Source organism: Diabrotica virgifera, chromosome 6 (assembly GCF_917563875.1).
Source record: "Diabrotica virgifera virgifera chromosome 6, PGI_DIABVI_V3a".
Lineage (NCBI taxonomy): Eukaryota > Metazoa > Arthropoda > Insecta > Coleoptera > Chrysomelidae > Diabrotica > Diabrotica virgifera.
Window position 1 is genome coordinate 30030168 of NC_065448.1, and position 16105 is coordinate 30046272.

Consider the following 16105-nt stretch of genomic DNA (forward strand, 5'->3'; position numbering starts at 1 on the left):
ATTTTAAAAATTCGATATTGTTTAAGGTTTCTTACAATGTCAGTATATATTATTGAACTAAAAAAATAAAGTTAAAAAACCAATTTTTCTCAAAAAAGTGCAAGAGTCTTGCAGGTTGGTCTTGGTCTTGCGTGGTCTTGCAAGGTTCGGTCTTGGTCTTGTTCTTGCAAGCTTGGGCTTGGTCTTGGTCTTGGTCTTGCAACCAAAAGGCGGTCTTGGTCTTGGTCTTGGTCTTGCTGCAAGACCCAGACCAAGTCCGCAAGACCAAGACCAGTCTCGCTCATCACTACTTACCCTTTACTTTATTTTTGGAGGTAAGCCCAGGGCCGCACAGGGTTGCTTTTACACGAGAGGTGAAACCACCCCTTCTTGGGGGTGGAAAAAAGACTTTCAAATTAAGTCCCGAAATGGATAGACTGTATAATTCTAAGCAACTTTTGTTTTATAGAGTTTTTCTACGAAGTTAATTATTTTCGAGTTATTTACGAGTGAAAATGTTCATTTTTCAATATGAAAACCACGTTTTTAGATGGTTTTTCGAAAATAACTAAAAACTAAGTACTAGAAAAAAAACTGTTCATAGCAAAAATGTAGCTTACAAAAAAATCGAAAATATGATGTATTCATGAAGTCTATAAACCCAGTAAAAGTAAAGTTGTAGCACAGTATATAGAGGTTCCACAGTAAAACCACTCCTCTGTCGGCGCTTTGATCTCAAGAAGTAATACCGGCAGTACGCAATTGGTAATTCACCAGTTGTGGATGTGGGTTTTCCCTGTAAAATCCGTACGTTTCTATGCGACTAGCAATGCCAGAGTGGGGCAAAAGCGATTAAGAACATTGCGCGGTCGCCATGCGCGACTACAGATTTTACTTCCAATTTTTCGGAGAGTGGTTCTATTGTCCCTCTTTATACTGTGGTTGTAGTATGTGATTTCTATAAAACTAGTAGAAGCATAGTTGTAGCTCATGAAATATAGGTCCTTCTTCGTCAAATTCCAAATCGACCAACGTGAAATAACCAAAAAAAATAAAGCAATTGTCGGGGAAAACCGAACAAAACGTTTTTAAAAAAGCTTTATTTTTATTTTTATAAAAGTTTCTAGCATCAAAACTAAGTTTGTTAATCTTTTTTTCCAGAAAAACAAAAATTAAATAGCACTTTAAACCGGTGAAACTTACAGATCATACAAACAATAAGTATAGATAAGTAAAATAAATTGTAAAACGGACAACGATTAATTTCATTTGGGATGCTAATTTTGGATTTTCACGAGTTGTTTTACCCAAAAACGGGACCAACTAAATTTTGAGCGTAACTCGCTTAGTATTGATGCTCAGTATTTGTAAAAAACAAAAATAAAACTTTTTTAAACAATTGATGGATTCGAATCACTTGAGAAAGGCACTCTGCCGAAACAGCTGTAGTCACATAGTTGTAAATAATAAATTTTGTGGAAGTATAGAAAACAAAAGTTTTCAGTGTTTTATTGTGAGACTTTTTTAAACAGTTTAAAAAAGTTTTTATGAGTTTTCCTCCCCGAAAAGTGCTTTCTTTTTTGGTTATTTCACGTTGAAATATTCGATTTGGAATTTGACGAAGAAGAACCTACACTGCATGATCTATAACTCTACTTTTACTAGGTATACAGACTTCACACAATGACCTTTTTTTTTCGTTTTTGTATCCGCTACGTTATTGATAAGATTTTTTTTCGATAAAATAGTTACTTTTTGAGTTATTTGCGAAAAGTCGTCTACAAACTTGGTTTTTTTGTTGAAAAAATTTTCATTCGCAAATAACTCGACTTAGTGAAAAATCTTTATAGGACGGAAGTTGCTTATAATTAGTCGAATTATTCATTTCCGGATGGCTTTCACTCTCCAAGTAAAAGCAACCCTGGGCTCCAGTCCAACTTTGAATTGGAGGATACGTAGAATCTAAAACCAAATATTCATGCAATTCGATGATGACACTGAAAATTCCACGGCTTTACCGTATTTAATGTCTTTACTGGCCTATGTGCATTTATGAAACTTTTATATGTTTGTGTACAAAAGGATTATTGTGTGATTGACGTTTCTTCGATTGGGAAACTTCTTAATGGAAATAGAAAACACAATAGATAATTATTTGCGACTTTATTTCACTGACTCATCGTAGTTTCGTTCCAATACAAATTGTATGTGCCTATGTGGTTTATAAAGTCATTGCAATCTGTGATATATATATATTATGTTTTCACTTTGCTTGCTGCTTTGTTGAAGAATTATCAGTGATTATAAAATATCAGGTCTTAATGTAGCTTGGCGATGAGTACTTCATACAAAATGAAAACAAACAGAATACAGAATACATGAATTGATATTACAGTCTTCTTTCAATGCATTACTTTCAAGCGATAACCATAAATTGTTCCAATATTTATAGACCAGTAAGGATATGTGAAAAAACGTCTATTTTTGGATGTGAAAGGTAGCATTCGGATTTTTGCAGATAAAGTTAGGTGACACCTTCAGTAATAATAATTGACTTATGTTCCTTGTCAAATATGCCCGGAAAATTAATAAAAAAATTCAAATATTTAAAAATTTCGAAAAACGTCGATTTTTTTCTGCTTTCTTTGCTTATAACTTTAAAACGATTCGTTTTGGAACTAAGTCGTAGAGAAATAAAATAAAGATAATTGAATTTTGTATGATATACGACTGGTCAAAAATGTCTTAAGGTATTACCTTTTCTGCAATATAGCAATAAATACAAAATAAGGGGGCAAAATACGCCTGTTGTTATTCAATGTTTTTAACCACTTTGGTGGCACCTAGAACCTTAGTAATTCTCTTAGGAAATTCTTTGTAACATACTTAAACCGTGTACCAAATTTCATTAAAATCGACCTAATAGATTTTGCATAATAAATTTGCAATCTAAATGTTTTTAAAAAAGTTCAAATTTTTTAAAATCTTTCTGAACAAAAAGTAGATCATTTAGAAGTTGTCTAATTTTTTTACATATAAAGAGGTGCTCTACCTATCTAATACACTTTACAGAATTAAAATCGGATTATTTAAGGGGCCTCAGCAATGTTTTAAACTTATAAACAATTTTTTGGGTTATAAACAAATAGCTTTATTAATAAAAAAATTAATTTTTAGCAATGCAAATAATTAAAACCGGTATAATTTGATTTAAACTTTCAAATGCTGTCAGCAGAATTGCTATTTTATTTTTTAATCAAAAGTTATTCGCGTTCAAAAATTGCAATTTTTCGAATTTTTCAAAGTTCCACTGCGTTTATCTCGAAAACTATGCATCCTACGAAAAAACTTGTAAGAACATTTTTTGCTTAGAATTACCCTTAGAATTACCCTTTAGAATTTGCGAAAAATCGATGTTATGTAATTCCTCAAGTTCGTTGGTTATAACAATCTTATCGACATCCGGATCAACTGTTACCCAAAAAAATTGTGTTCTACGGGTCAAAAAATACATAAAAATCTTGGGTAAGTCCATCTAAATAAAGGAGCCCGTAGCACCCCCTCCTGGCCACAGGACTAATTTGTTTATAAGCCAAAAAATTGTTTATAAATTTAAAACATTTCTGAGGCTGCTTAAACAATCCGATTTCAATTCTGTAAAGTGCATTAGATAGGTGGAGTGCTTCTTTATATATGTTTAAAAATTGACAAATCTTTGTATGTTCTAGTTTTTGTTGTGCAAGATTTTAAAAAAATTTAATTTTTTAAAAAAAGTTTAGATTGCAAAATTATTATTAAAAATCTAGTAAGTCAATTTTAATGAAATTTTGTGTACAGTTTTAGCACATTACAAAAATTTTCTAAGCGAATTAGTAAGGCTCCAAGTGTAACCTAAGTGATGGAAAATCATTGAATAAGGACAGGCTTGTTTTGCCCCCCTATTTTATATTTATTGCTATTTTACAGCAAGGGTGATAAATTAAGACATTTTTAACCAGTTGCATCTGATAGAAAATTTAATTATCTTTGTTTTATTCCTATATGACTTTGTTCTAAAATGAATAGTTTTAAAGTTATAAGCAAAAAAAGTAGAAAAAGAACGAAATTTTTTGAAATTTTTAAATATTTTATTTTTTTTATTAATGTTCCGGGCATATTTGAGAAGAAGCATAAATCAATTATTATTAACGAAGTTATCACCTAACTTTATCCGCAAAAATCTGAATGCCACCTCTCACATCCACCTAAAAACAGATCCTTACTGGTTTATTATAGCACTGTTGAAATGATTATATTAGAGGAATATACAACTAGTAGATAGTAAAAAACAGAACACATTTTCAAATTCGGCTATTGTTTCTAGTTTGTAATGGTGTATTTATCTTTTTAATGGTATTAGTATGGTATAACTAGACCCAAACACAGACATCCAAAGTGAAAGTTATCCTCTAACACCAAATTGTTCTATATGGTCCACATAATGTTCAGAAAAAAGTCACACCATTTTGAGCGTCGGGTTTGGGGAGGGGGGGAGGGGGAAAATTCGGTAAATTCGTAGTTTTTTACGTTTTTCGTCAATATTTCTAAAACCATGCGGTTTAGCATGAACAACCTTCTATACAAAAATGTTCTACATTAAATTTGAAATAAAAAAGGCCCTATGCATAATCCTTCTAAAATGAACGGTTCCAAAGTTACGGAGGTAGTAAGTATAATTGGTCCAAAAAAAGGCCTAACCCAAACATCCAAGGTAAAAGTTTTCCTCTAACACCAAATTGTTCTATATAGTCCACATATTATTCAATAAAAGTTACAACCATTTTGAACATCCGGTTTGGGGGGGGGGGGGGGTTGAGATGGGGGAGAAGTTGGCAAATTAGTAGTTTTTTACGTTTTTCTTCAATATTTCTAAAACTATGCTTTAATGTAAACAATGTTCTATACAACAATGTTCTACATGAAATTTAAAAAAAAAGGGCCATATACATAATTGTTATAAAGTCAACGGTTCCAGAGTTATGGGGGGGGGGATTACGTAGGGTGAAAAGTGGAGGTTATCGATACTTTTTATATTTTTTGGGCAATTTATAATATTATCTACTGAGCTACTGATGAAAGAAGTTGTCTTTAACAGGATTGTGTTTTGTAAATAAAATTTGCTATTTTAGTGGCCGATGGTATGTTAGTGATAAGCCCTTGAAGAAACGTCAACCTCACCACCCAATATCGTCATCAACTGCCCAAAAAATACAAAAAGTATAGAAAACCTCCACTTTTCACCCTCCGTACCTCTGGAACCGTTGATTTTATAATAATTATGTATAGGACCTTTTTTGTTTTAAATTTTATGTAGAACATTTTGTATAGAACATTGTTTACGCTAAAGCATAGATATTTTCAAGGTTTAAAAACACAAATAAAAAATATTATTTCTGAAACTGCGAAGTACCCAAATTCAAGTTCAAGCCTTATTTTATTAGCTACGGATAAGCAATTTGAGCTTGTTTCATTTTAAAACATTGTTTTTTAGTTGTTAATGCAGCCCGATTGCCCGTCCTCTCATATGCACTTCATTAACAATTAAATAGCAATGTTTTAGAATAAAACGAGCCAAATAGTCTTATGGCAATCTATTAGACGAAGAGTTGAGCTTGAATTTAGGTACTTCGTCATTTCAAAAATTATATTTTTTACTTGTGTTTTTGAATCTTGAAAATCGTCATTATTCGATTTTTTTTTCAGTTTTTAATTGTTTATTAGTGCCAATGGCCATTAGTTGTCGAGGCATTAGCTAAATAAAAAAAATTGTTTATTACTCGAAAATGATGGTTTTAGGAAAAAAAATACAAAAGACCTTTCTCGTTCCCAATTATCCAAAGAACGTAAAATAATGTCTACCTTTGCCGAAAAAAATTATTTTTATAATTTGTTAAAAACTTTTTTCTTTTATAAATGTAGCAATAACTCCGAAATTATGGCATTTAGGTATAGGGAATATAACATGAAAAATAATCAGTAGGTATTCTTAAGGACTTTAAAACGCCAAAGATATACAGGTTATTCCATTTGAAATAAGAAAGTTCATTAGATTTTCAGAAAAACGGAAGATCTGACAACAATGTAATTAGCACTATAATATCGGCCACATTAGAAAACCCCAACCTACCAAAATCTATAAAAATCGTACAAGCGGTTTTCGAGCTAATTGAGTGTTTCCATACATAAAACTCACTCTGTATATATTAAAAATTGCTAATAATTTATGGTTTTTGCTGCCATAATGCCATTTTTACTCAATTTAAAAAAGTAAAAATGTATATTTAAAACGAAACTATTCAATGATAACATCAAGTAATTAAGTACTAACAAGCCTTATAAATAAAGGATTTCATTGTCAACTCTAGATATGATTTCTTTCAATGGCTCAATAGAATTAGATATTGTGTAGCTTTAATATTACTCTTTGTTTATCTTTTGCCATACAATTCTTACAATTTAAAAATAAAACGACCTTTCCTTCGCATTCCTATATTCATTTGATGATATTGACATTTTACTGTTTTTTTAAGATACAAATTCTTGTTGTTACAGGTGAAAATTTGGTTCCAGAACCACAGGTACAAGTGCAAGCGACAAGCCAAAGAAAAGGCGATGGCTGAACAAAACCAGCACAACCAGGTATGCAAACAGTAGCGTAGTCCGTTTATTTCTTAACGAGCATTGAACTCTAAATCCACGAGTTGATGGATCAATGTCAATTTCAAAGTGTGATTAAGGATTATTGTTATTAAAAAATGTGTTGCACAGACAATGAGGCTTTCTTCACATTCAAACATTGAAACTTACTGCATGTCATGGATTACAATACGGATAACGGGTAATTAATTTAACGGTGAATTAGTGATCGCGCAGATGATTCAGAAGAATGGAAGATGTAAACAAAACTTTTTTATTCTGTTCTTGGAGAAATATTTAGTTGTTTTTATATTATTAATTATTATTTAAATGTGTTAGATTTAGATGTGAATTAGATTTCAGTCAGCAAATTTTCAATATTGAGTCTTATTACCATAAACTTTCTAAAATGAAAACAAAAACTAGTAGTGCAGTCACTGAAGGTTTTCACCTATGATTTCGTTGAACCTCCATCGATTTTCGTAAAAATTGGCGAGCAGTTAGAGGATACCTCAAGGAACAAAGGTGACATGATGCCAACTTGCGATTTTACCCTGGGGGTGGATGCCACCCCTTTTATGGGGTGAAAATTATTTTATTTAAAATAATATCTACTAATATTTTATTTAAAATTTGTTATACTAAGTTATTAACATAAATCAATAGTTTTTGAGTTATTAAGGATCAAAAATTTTATTTTTTCTTAAAAAAATGCATGTTTTAAAGCTGTTTTTCACGTATAACCCAAAAACTATTAGCTTTTACAAAAAAGTTATTCTTACCAAAATTGAAGACAATAAAAAATTGAATACACTGTTCACTCAAAGTACTAAACTAATGTTAAGTGAATTACAGGTAATTGAATGTATATTTTTTTCGATGAGTACTCAAATCTAAGTATTCAAGCTTAAATAACGGGAAATCGATGCATTTTATAAAATATACCTTTTAAACACTTATCAAAGTACTTCAGAATACCTAACAAATGAGCTCCAGAAGAAGTTAATAGCATCAAAATTAAGCAAGGTATGATGAAACAAAGAGAACCCTTTCGAATCTTTTAGGAAAAAGTGAAAAATAAAACATACGCTATTTCCACAAAAATTAAAATTTACAGTAATCCTTACAAAAATTTCTTTGTATTAGCATAAGTAATGATTTTAACAATTTTCACCGGTTTAGAATGCATATTTTTGAAAAAAGGTATAATTTAAGAAAATCATAATTTTTAAAATTATCGTCATTTTCATTTTCTTTTGATAATAACTATAAAAATACTCAATATACGTAAAAAATGGTAAATAACCAAATTTTAGTTTTTTCAATATCAAATATTATACTTTTTTTACAATTTCTGTAGGGTAAAAAATAACCGAGATAGAAACGTTTAAAGCTTAAATTTTGCTGCGAGAACCATGTAATCGTGGCCATGGGGTTTGAAAGATTAAATTAAACGCGTTTTAATAGCCGTTATAATTACCTTTCAAACCGTTTTTAGGTAAACCTGATATCTTAAAAATTAACGGAGTTATTAAAAAAAAAACGATAACATTTTTTGGAAAATTTTTTAAAAGATAGTTTGAATAATTTTTGGAGCATAAAGTTTAATGCTATTAACTTGTTCGGTATCTCATTTAAGGTAATATAGTAGCGATCAACAGGTAGCCAAAACGCGTTCCAAGATTGCGGCTGTAATTTTGAATATGTTTTCGAGATATTTGGCACACGTATTCGTAATATAATAAAGAATGGCGGTACAGAGCCCAATTTGAAAAATATATTAATATGTGGAAATTACTCTGTAATTAAATACAATATTAAACAAAACGAGCCTGTACCGCCATTACGAAGAACAAAAAAATACACTTTCTTCAAATAAAATTTTTATCCGATGCCTAGATTTTGTGTCATTTTGGAACTACTAATGAAATAAAAAATTTTAGTATTTCCAAAATGACACAAAATCTAGGCATCGGATAAAAAAGTTTATTTGAAGAAAGTGTATTTTTTGTTCTTCTTAATGGCGGTACAGGCTCGTTTTTTTAATATTGTATTTAATTACATAGTAATTTCCACATATTAATATATTTTTCAAATTGGACTCTGTACCGCCATTCTTTATTATAATACGAATACGTGTGCCAAATATCTCGAAAAAATATTTAAAATTACAGCCGCAATCTTGGAACGCATTTTAGCTACCTGTTGATCGCTACTGTTTCCTCTTAATAGATATTTCTAAGTACTTTCACAAATGTTTAATAAGTTTATATTATGTTATAAAATGCATCATTTTCCCGTAATTTAAGCTTGAATACTTAGATTTGGGTACTCGCTGAAAAAATATGCATTCAATTACCCATAACTCACTTTTAGTTAATATTAAAAGGTTTTTTAGTAAGGAGTTTATTTAGTTTTTATTAGCTTCAATTTTGGTAATAATAACTTTTTTGTAAAAACTTATAGTTTTTGAGTTATCTATGAAAAATCGGTTAAAAACATACATTTTTCTTACGAAAAATTAATATTTTTGATCTTTAATAACTCAAAAAGTTTTGATTTATATTAATAACTTTATATAACAAATTTTGCTTAGAATTTGTCCCCCTATCTAATTATGGGGTTATTTTTAATAAAATAATTTTCACCTCGAGAAGGGGTGGCATCCACCCCCAGGGTAAAAGCGTAAGTTGGCACCATGTCACTTTTGTTTCTTGATATATCCTCTAACCACTCACCAATTTTCATGCAAATCGATGGAGATTGAACGAAATCGGAGGTAATAGCTCATGTCCACCTTCAGTGACTCCACTATAGGTAAAGAAAAAATTTGTAGGTAGTAAATTTAGATAGGTAATTTAACTTGCCTGAAACGGTTAAAAATAGAAGGTTGCAAGCAAAGTAGTCTAATATAGCTTTTAGATAAAAATGAAAACATCATAATTAAGAAAGAAAAAGATAGTACTTATACTGAAAACAAAGGTAAATTGAAATGTTCGAAGACAAAAGAGGAAAACTGTGCAAATATCATTCAAAAAAGATACGCCTGGAAAAATTCCAAAGGAAATGCTATATGTATACAGTACAGCCTACAGAAAGTGAAAAAGTCTTGAGTTAAACAAACTACCGATCGACACCGTTGTCGTCCAAGGGATGGTTCGATTTTCATCTATCTTCCTAAAAATGCAAACGTTTAGTTGATGACTGTAACATTAGTCTCGTACATTAATCTGATTAGTCTAATCTGTTGTTAAAGTACCTATATACAAAAACTGAGCGGGGAACGAAATAATCCCAGGGTTTTGTACGGATTAGGATTTTACACCTCTTTGGATCGTCCCAAGACTGCTGGGCACTCCCAACAATGATTGGGGGTCTGTAATCTTTGATCGCACCCTTCTTGAGCTGGCCGTTGAAACTGAACCCAGCGTAACAAGCCGTAAGACGCCGTGGTGAAGGCTCTAAGGCACTAGGGTGACTCTCGCAAATGGTTTCTTTAGGGCAACAGATCGACCCCATCGTATTTAGACCTTACCCTCATCAGCGGGGCTCTGCGAGAAGTGGATTGTCTTTCCTAGCTTCTCGTGTGACCAGTAGGAGGAACAAGAGAAAAGAAAAAAAAAAAAAACTCAGGGTCAAAGGATTACCAAAGCCGAACGGCCAGGGAAACCTCAAGCCAAAACTATGATTCCTAAAGCCGAAGGTGAGGAAAGTTCTAGAGAAAATCCGAAAGCCGAAAGCCGAAAGGCCAGAAAGTTCTAAAGAATTCTCTAAAGAAATCTCCCAAGCTGAAAGGCAGGGAACTAAACTAGGGTAATAGCGTTAGAAGACGTTGATTTCATGACCCGAAAGCCGACGCAAAGTGAATAGTGCCAAGAACCGAGGGTGTGATTTTCAGCGAAGCTACTGCTTCTATCAAGGTTACGTCAGTACCAACAGGATTTCTAGAAGCCAAGATAAATGTGTATAATCTTAAGGCAGACCAAAAAGCTATCTTGGTGACTAAGAAATTCTGAAAGCAGAACCTCAAGTTCGCTTCCTGAAAATAACTCACTGGTCGGGTTTCCTACAAAAGAGCATCTCTCAGGACTTTGGAGGGGGAGATATAACCAATACGCACTCAGGATAAAGATGGGAAACGTCTTAAGTCCAAAAAGTCCCTTAATAGATTTAGGATAAATAACCACAGGCTCCCGACACATCTATGGACAGTCTGGGGTATCAAACCTTCAGACAAATTCCATAGCAGGACACTTTAAGCTGAATAGGTAATTGAAGCTGATGGGATTGGTAGATGATGTCCTATAGATAAAAACCTTCAGACAAGTACCATAACAGGATACTCTAAGCTGAATAGGCAGCACAGAGCACATTGTATATCAGATTATACTAAAAAGGTGTCATAGATAAAAAAAAATACAATGGTGATTCCGTGTAAAGTTTGTAGCAGTTTTCGGTACAAAGTCCACCACAAAGAGCTAATGAATGTCATTAGAATAAAACGAACGTAAAAAAGAATGTAAAAAACAAGAAAAAATACACAATAGTAGATTGAGCAAAATTAAGCCGGATTTATCTTGAGACGGGGACGTGGACAAGACGGGGTCTTTAGTCTGATATGAAAAGTATTGGCTGGTTTATCGTACAACGGAACGAGGCGACACCGGGGACGTGCGCCGTCTATTGTTCTATACGGTGTTCTGCCGTCCACGTGCCGTCGTAAGATAAATTAGGTTTTAATCTTAATCAAGAAATTATAATGAGAAGTAAGATGGGACAGAAATGCAAATTATGACTACCTCTATTCAACGCACCTTCTGAAGAAATCTTGAGGAAAATTAGAGAGAAATAGTAGGACTAAGTCAATGGAACGTCGATTAATGACATTAGGTACATAAATAATGTTATAATACTTTCGAATTCGGGCAATCTTGCAAATCAAGTTAAAGACAGTTATTTTGGTACAATAAATTAATCACACAAACGATTGGGGAGGAAGAGGTATTAACTAATCCAATGGGATAAAACAAGGGGATTCCTTCAGTCCTCTATTGTTCAACCTGATCTTGGATGAAATAATAAAATATTTAAGAAATAAAAAAGGATACCAAACTGGAGAAAAACCACAAACAATCAAGTGAATAGAGCAAATAAGGCCGCAGGTTGTTCGAAGGAAACAATATGGAGACATAAAAATATCGGAAAAGAAATGAAAGGCAGAATTTACTAAACAAATCATCAGACCAATAATGTGACATACGTGGCAGAAATACGACTTGACACAGAGAGAACAAAAAGATTGCTAGAAACAGTGATGAAAACCCTTAGAAAAATCAATGATATAAGGTACTGCGAGACAGAGCTAGAAGTACAGATATATGATCGAGATGGAAGGTGGACGACCTCAAGAAATGGGTAAGAAATAGAAATAGAAGAGTAGAATGGAACTATCGTATAAGCCGAATGACAACAAATAGAATAGTAAAGTTTCACAATAGGAAGACGATCAGTAAGACCACGAAAATGACGGAATGACAAATGGAGGCACATTGAAAAAAAGACAGAATCGCTGACAGAATTGCTGACACATATTTTGTTCAAATATGTCTCATTATTATTTTTTAGTACCAGAACAAAATCTTTATTGAAAAGAGTGACAATTTGTCATTCTATTAAAAAACCAAAAAGCCACAAAATTTGTATTATTTCCAATATCTCAATGATGTATTAAATTGAGGTGTTTCGATCTCCGACCCTGAGTTGCCTTCTATTCTTTCTTTTACTAATATTTTTTTAAATCCTATCATAACAAAGCGCCCCATTCAGCCATAACAAAGCAAGTTCTGTGGTCGAATTTATTTACACTTTAGGTAATGCCCTAATCTCATTTTTACCTTCTTCTTTTTTGTATTCTTACAATATTTTCCCTCTTCATCGAGGGAAATGCGTTCACTTTTCAGTCTCGAGATTATGACACCCCATTGTTATTATCCGTATTTACATTGGTGGTTAGATGCCTGCTGTGTTTTAATACGGGATTAGTGCAGAAATTAAAAGAAGAAGGACTGTAATGTCTTTCTCGATTGACACACATTCAGAAATTAGCTGTGCTATATTTTATAATACATCGCGAGATACTCATTACCAGTACGTAAGCTTTTAACAGAGTGTACACTCTGTTTTTTTCTTTTTAGAACAAATACGACTGCATAAATATTGAAAGAGCGCACCTGTAGCACCAAACTCTTTCTAACTCTTTCACCGGTAATTTGACTTCTCTTCTACTTAGCTATAGCTACCGTTCAATATTAATAGATACGGACGAGTCGAATAGCTTGAATAGCAGCACTTTCGATCTGTGACTAGTATTTGGATTATGAGATCAGCTATTCATGTACATTTCGTGAGGTAGTTCTCATGAGTTTTTCAGGGTAAGCAAACATTCACGGCCCAGATATGGACTGCGTCGAAAGTATTGCACGATGTAATTATTAGCTATGTTAATTTTTTCATATTACATTAAACATAAGTCATTGTTGTCAAGAGTTGTCAAGAATGGAATACATATTGCAAAAAAATCTAAATGAATTAATAAAAAGTAGCGATATCTATCCACGAAAAACGCATTAACTGGGCCGAGGTGTAACCAGGGTGATCCTAAGGAGGGGGGGGGTTACATCTACTTGAAGGTCTCTGGGGGTATGGAATAATAATGGTGTTAAGCGTACAGAGCTCAAAGTACATCCAAAAGGGGGGGGGGTTATAACCCTCAAAACCACCCCCTGGTTACGCCTATGCAACTGGTTCTCCTCATTTTTGCGCTGGGTCAACAGTAACGACAAAAAGAGATGGAGATGTCAAAGAGAGATGTCAAAAGGAGATGGAGAAAGTATTTTGACAGTTTATTAAATGAAGAATTTGACAGACCGCCTGTGGAGTTAACGGAGACAGTAACAGCAATGGTTACCAGAATAACAAACGAGGAAGTGGGTCAAGCGCTTCAAAAAATAAAGAAGGGAAAAGCAGTCGGACCAGATGATATTCCTGGGGAAGTATGGAGAGCATTGGGAGAGACAGGAATAAATTGACTAGCAGGTCTATTTAATAGAATTATGGAAGTTCGACAAATGCCAGACGAATGGAGAAGCAGTATATTAGTACCTGTCTACAAAAACAACGGAGACATACAACAATGTACAAACTACAGGGCTATAAAACTACTTAGCCACACCATGAAAATATGGGAGAGAGTAACTGATAGACGGATACGTGAAGAAACCGAAATATCCGATAATCAATTTGGCTTTATGAAGGGCAGATCAACAACAGATGCAATTTTCATTGTAAGGCAACTGATGGAAAAATACAGGAATAAAGAGACCAACGCTCAAATGGTATTCATTGATCTTGAGAAAGCATACGATAGAGTTCCTCGAGAGATTCTGTGGTGGGCACTCAATAATAAAGGAGTCCCTGGCGAATATGTAAAGATTATGAGAGATATGTATGAGGGAGTAACGACTAGTGTTAGGACAGGTGTGGGAGAGACGGATAAATTTCAGGTAAAAGTAGGATTGCACCAAGGCTCGGTGCTTAGTCCTTATTTATTCTCATTAGTTTTGGACCACATAACAGCGACACTACAGGCTAGCATCCCATGGTGCCTAATGTATGCTGATGATGTAGTGTTAATAGGAAATAGTGAAAGAGACTTAGAACAAAAACTGGAACAGAGTAATGGAGAAATAGATGGAGATGCATGCAGTAGAATTAGGGCTGGATGGATGAAGTGGAAAGAAACGAGTGGTGTGTTGTGTGACAGAAAAATTCCAATGAAGCTGAACGGAAAATTCTATAAAACAGCCATAAGACCTGCTATGATGTACGGAACTGAATGTTGGGCAGTGAAAAAGAAAGAGGAACAACGAATGCATGTGGCGGAAATGAGAATGCTTAGATGGATGAGTGGAGTGACAAAGAAGGATAAAATTAGAAATGAGTATATTAAGGGAAGTCTAGGTGTGGTACCAATTGATGCCAAAATGAGAGAGCATAGGTTAAGATGGTTTGGTCATGTTCAACGTCGAGACGTTAATCACCCAATACGAAGAATAGCTGAAGTGCAGATTCCTGGAAGGAGTAGGAGAGGAAGACCAAAGAAGACCTGGGGGAGACGATAAGGAAGGACACGTTGGTAAAGGGGATTAACATTGATATGATCCAAGATAGAATTGTGTGGAGAAATGCAATTAGGGATGCCGACCCCGCATAGGGATAAGGCAAAGAGAATGATGATGATGATGATGAACAGCAACGACAAAAACTACGAAATAGGAAGATTTTATGAACATCCTTCTTCACAGAGTACCCTTAGCTTCTACAATTGAAAACTCTTCAGCTCTTCTTATTAGCTGTTCAAAATTTAGCCTTGTCCATTGTCGAATGATTCTCAGCCACGATAATCTTTTCCTTCCTAGTCCTCGCTTTCCTTCGATCTTTCCTGTTACTATTCTTCTTCTTTAAATGCCTCGTCCTAGCAGAACATTGGCGATTAGTCGCATGATTTTTACTTTGTCCAAAGCGGACCTATACAGGGTGTTCGGTAAAGAATGGGCCATAGCTTAACCTTAGATTCCTGAGGTTAAAATAGGTTGATTTAAGCTAACTTACCTTAGTACAAAAGTTGATAATAACCGAAATACAGGGTGTCAAAGTTAAACTTTTATTTTATTTATTTTTGAATATTTCCTGACAGGCATGGGACAACAACACGAAATTTGGTAAGTAGTGCTGGTATTGTACCGGGTGTCCCAATAAGAATGGCTCTCGGCCATATCTCAGGAACCGTTTATAGTAAAGCTTTGAAATAAAAAATTTTATAACAAAAGTTGCCTCAGGAAAAGCCTGGAAATTATTTTCATAATTGTGGGACCACCGCTAGAGGGCGTAATTGAATATCAAAAATTAAAAAATCTAAATTTTACAAAATTTTCCTAATGAAGGGGCACTGGAAATCCGATCGTCGTATTCTTCATAAAATTATACGCATATTTGATTTAATAAGTTTAGGTCTACCTTTGGAAATAAGAGGTGGGGGTGAGTGGGAACCTTGTTATGAAAAACTGGCTGTGAGTCCGGTTCTGCTTAATCAAATTTTACAAACTTGGTCTTGTTGAAGACAGATCTTTTTCGCCAATGTAAAAGTTATGATTTCGAACCAACTTACTGAGTAATATGCCAGCTAGAAGGCGTTATTTAATTTTTTTCAGAAATCTGGTGTTCCTTGGAAAATATTAAATACAAACATGAATTTTTAATACCATATTACAAAATTAGACAAAATTAGCAACAGAATAGCGAAAACCGCATGTTAATACCTTTTTTCTATCTCGAGATATCTTACAAAACGTGTAAATTTAAAAACATAACTGTTACTGTCACCGGTAAACGA

At 33.5% G+C, this 16105-nt stretch overlaps 1 protein-coding gene across 1 annotated transcript in view; it reads left to right on the plus strand.

Annotated features, from left to right (window-relative positions):
• The window catches only part of LOC114337084 (homeobox protein Nkx-2.1), a 173538-nt gene that overhangs the window by 118970 nt on the left and 38463 nt on the right, over positions 1-16105 (plus strand). Inside the window, exon 6 of the mRNA XM_050652684.1 lies at positions 6571-6657. Coding sequence (XP_050508641.1) covers positions 6571-6657 — 87 coding nt within the window. The remainder of the gene's footprint in view (positions 1-6570; positions 6658-16105) is intronic.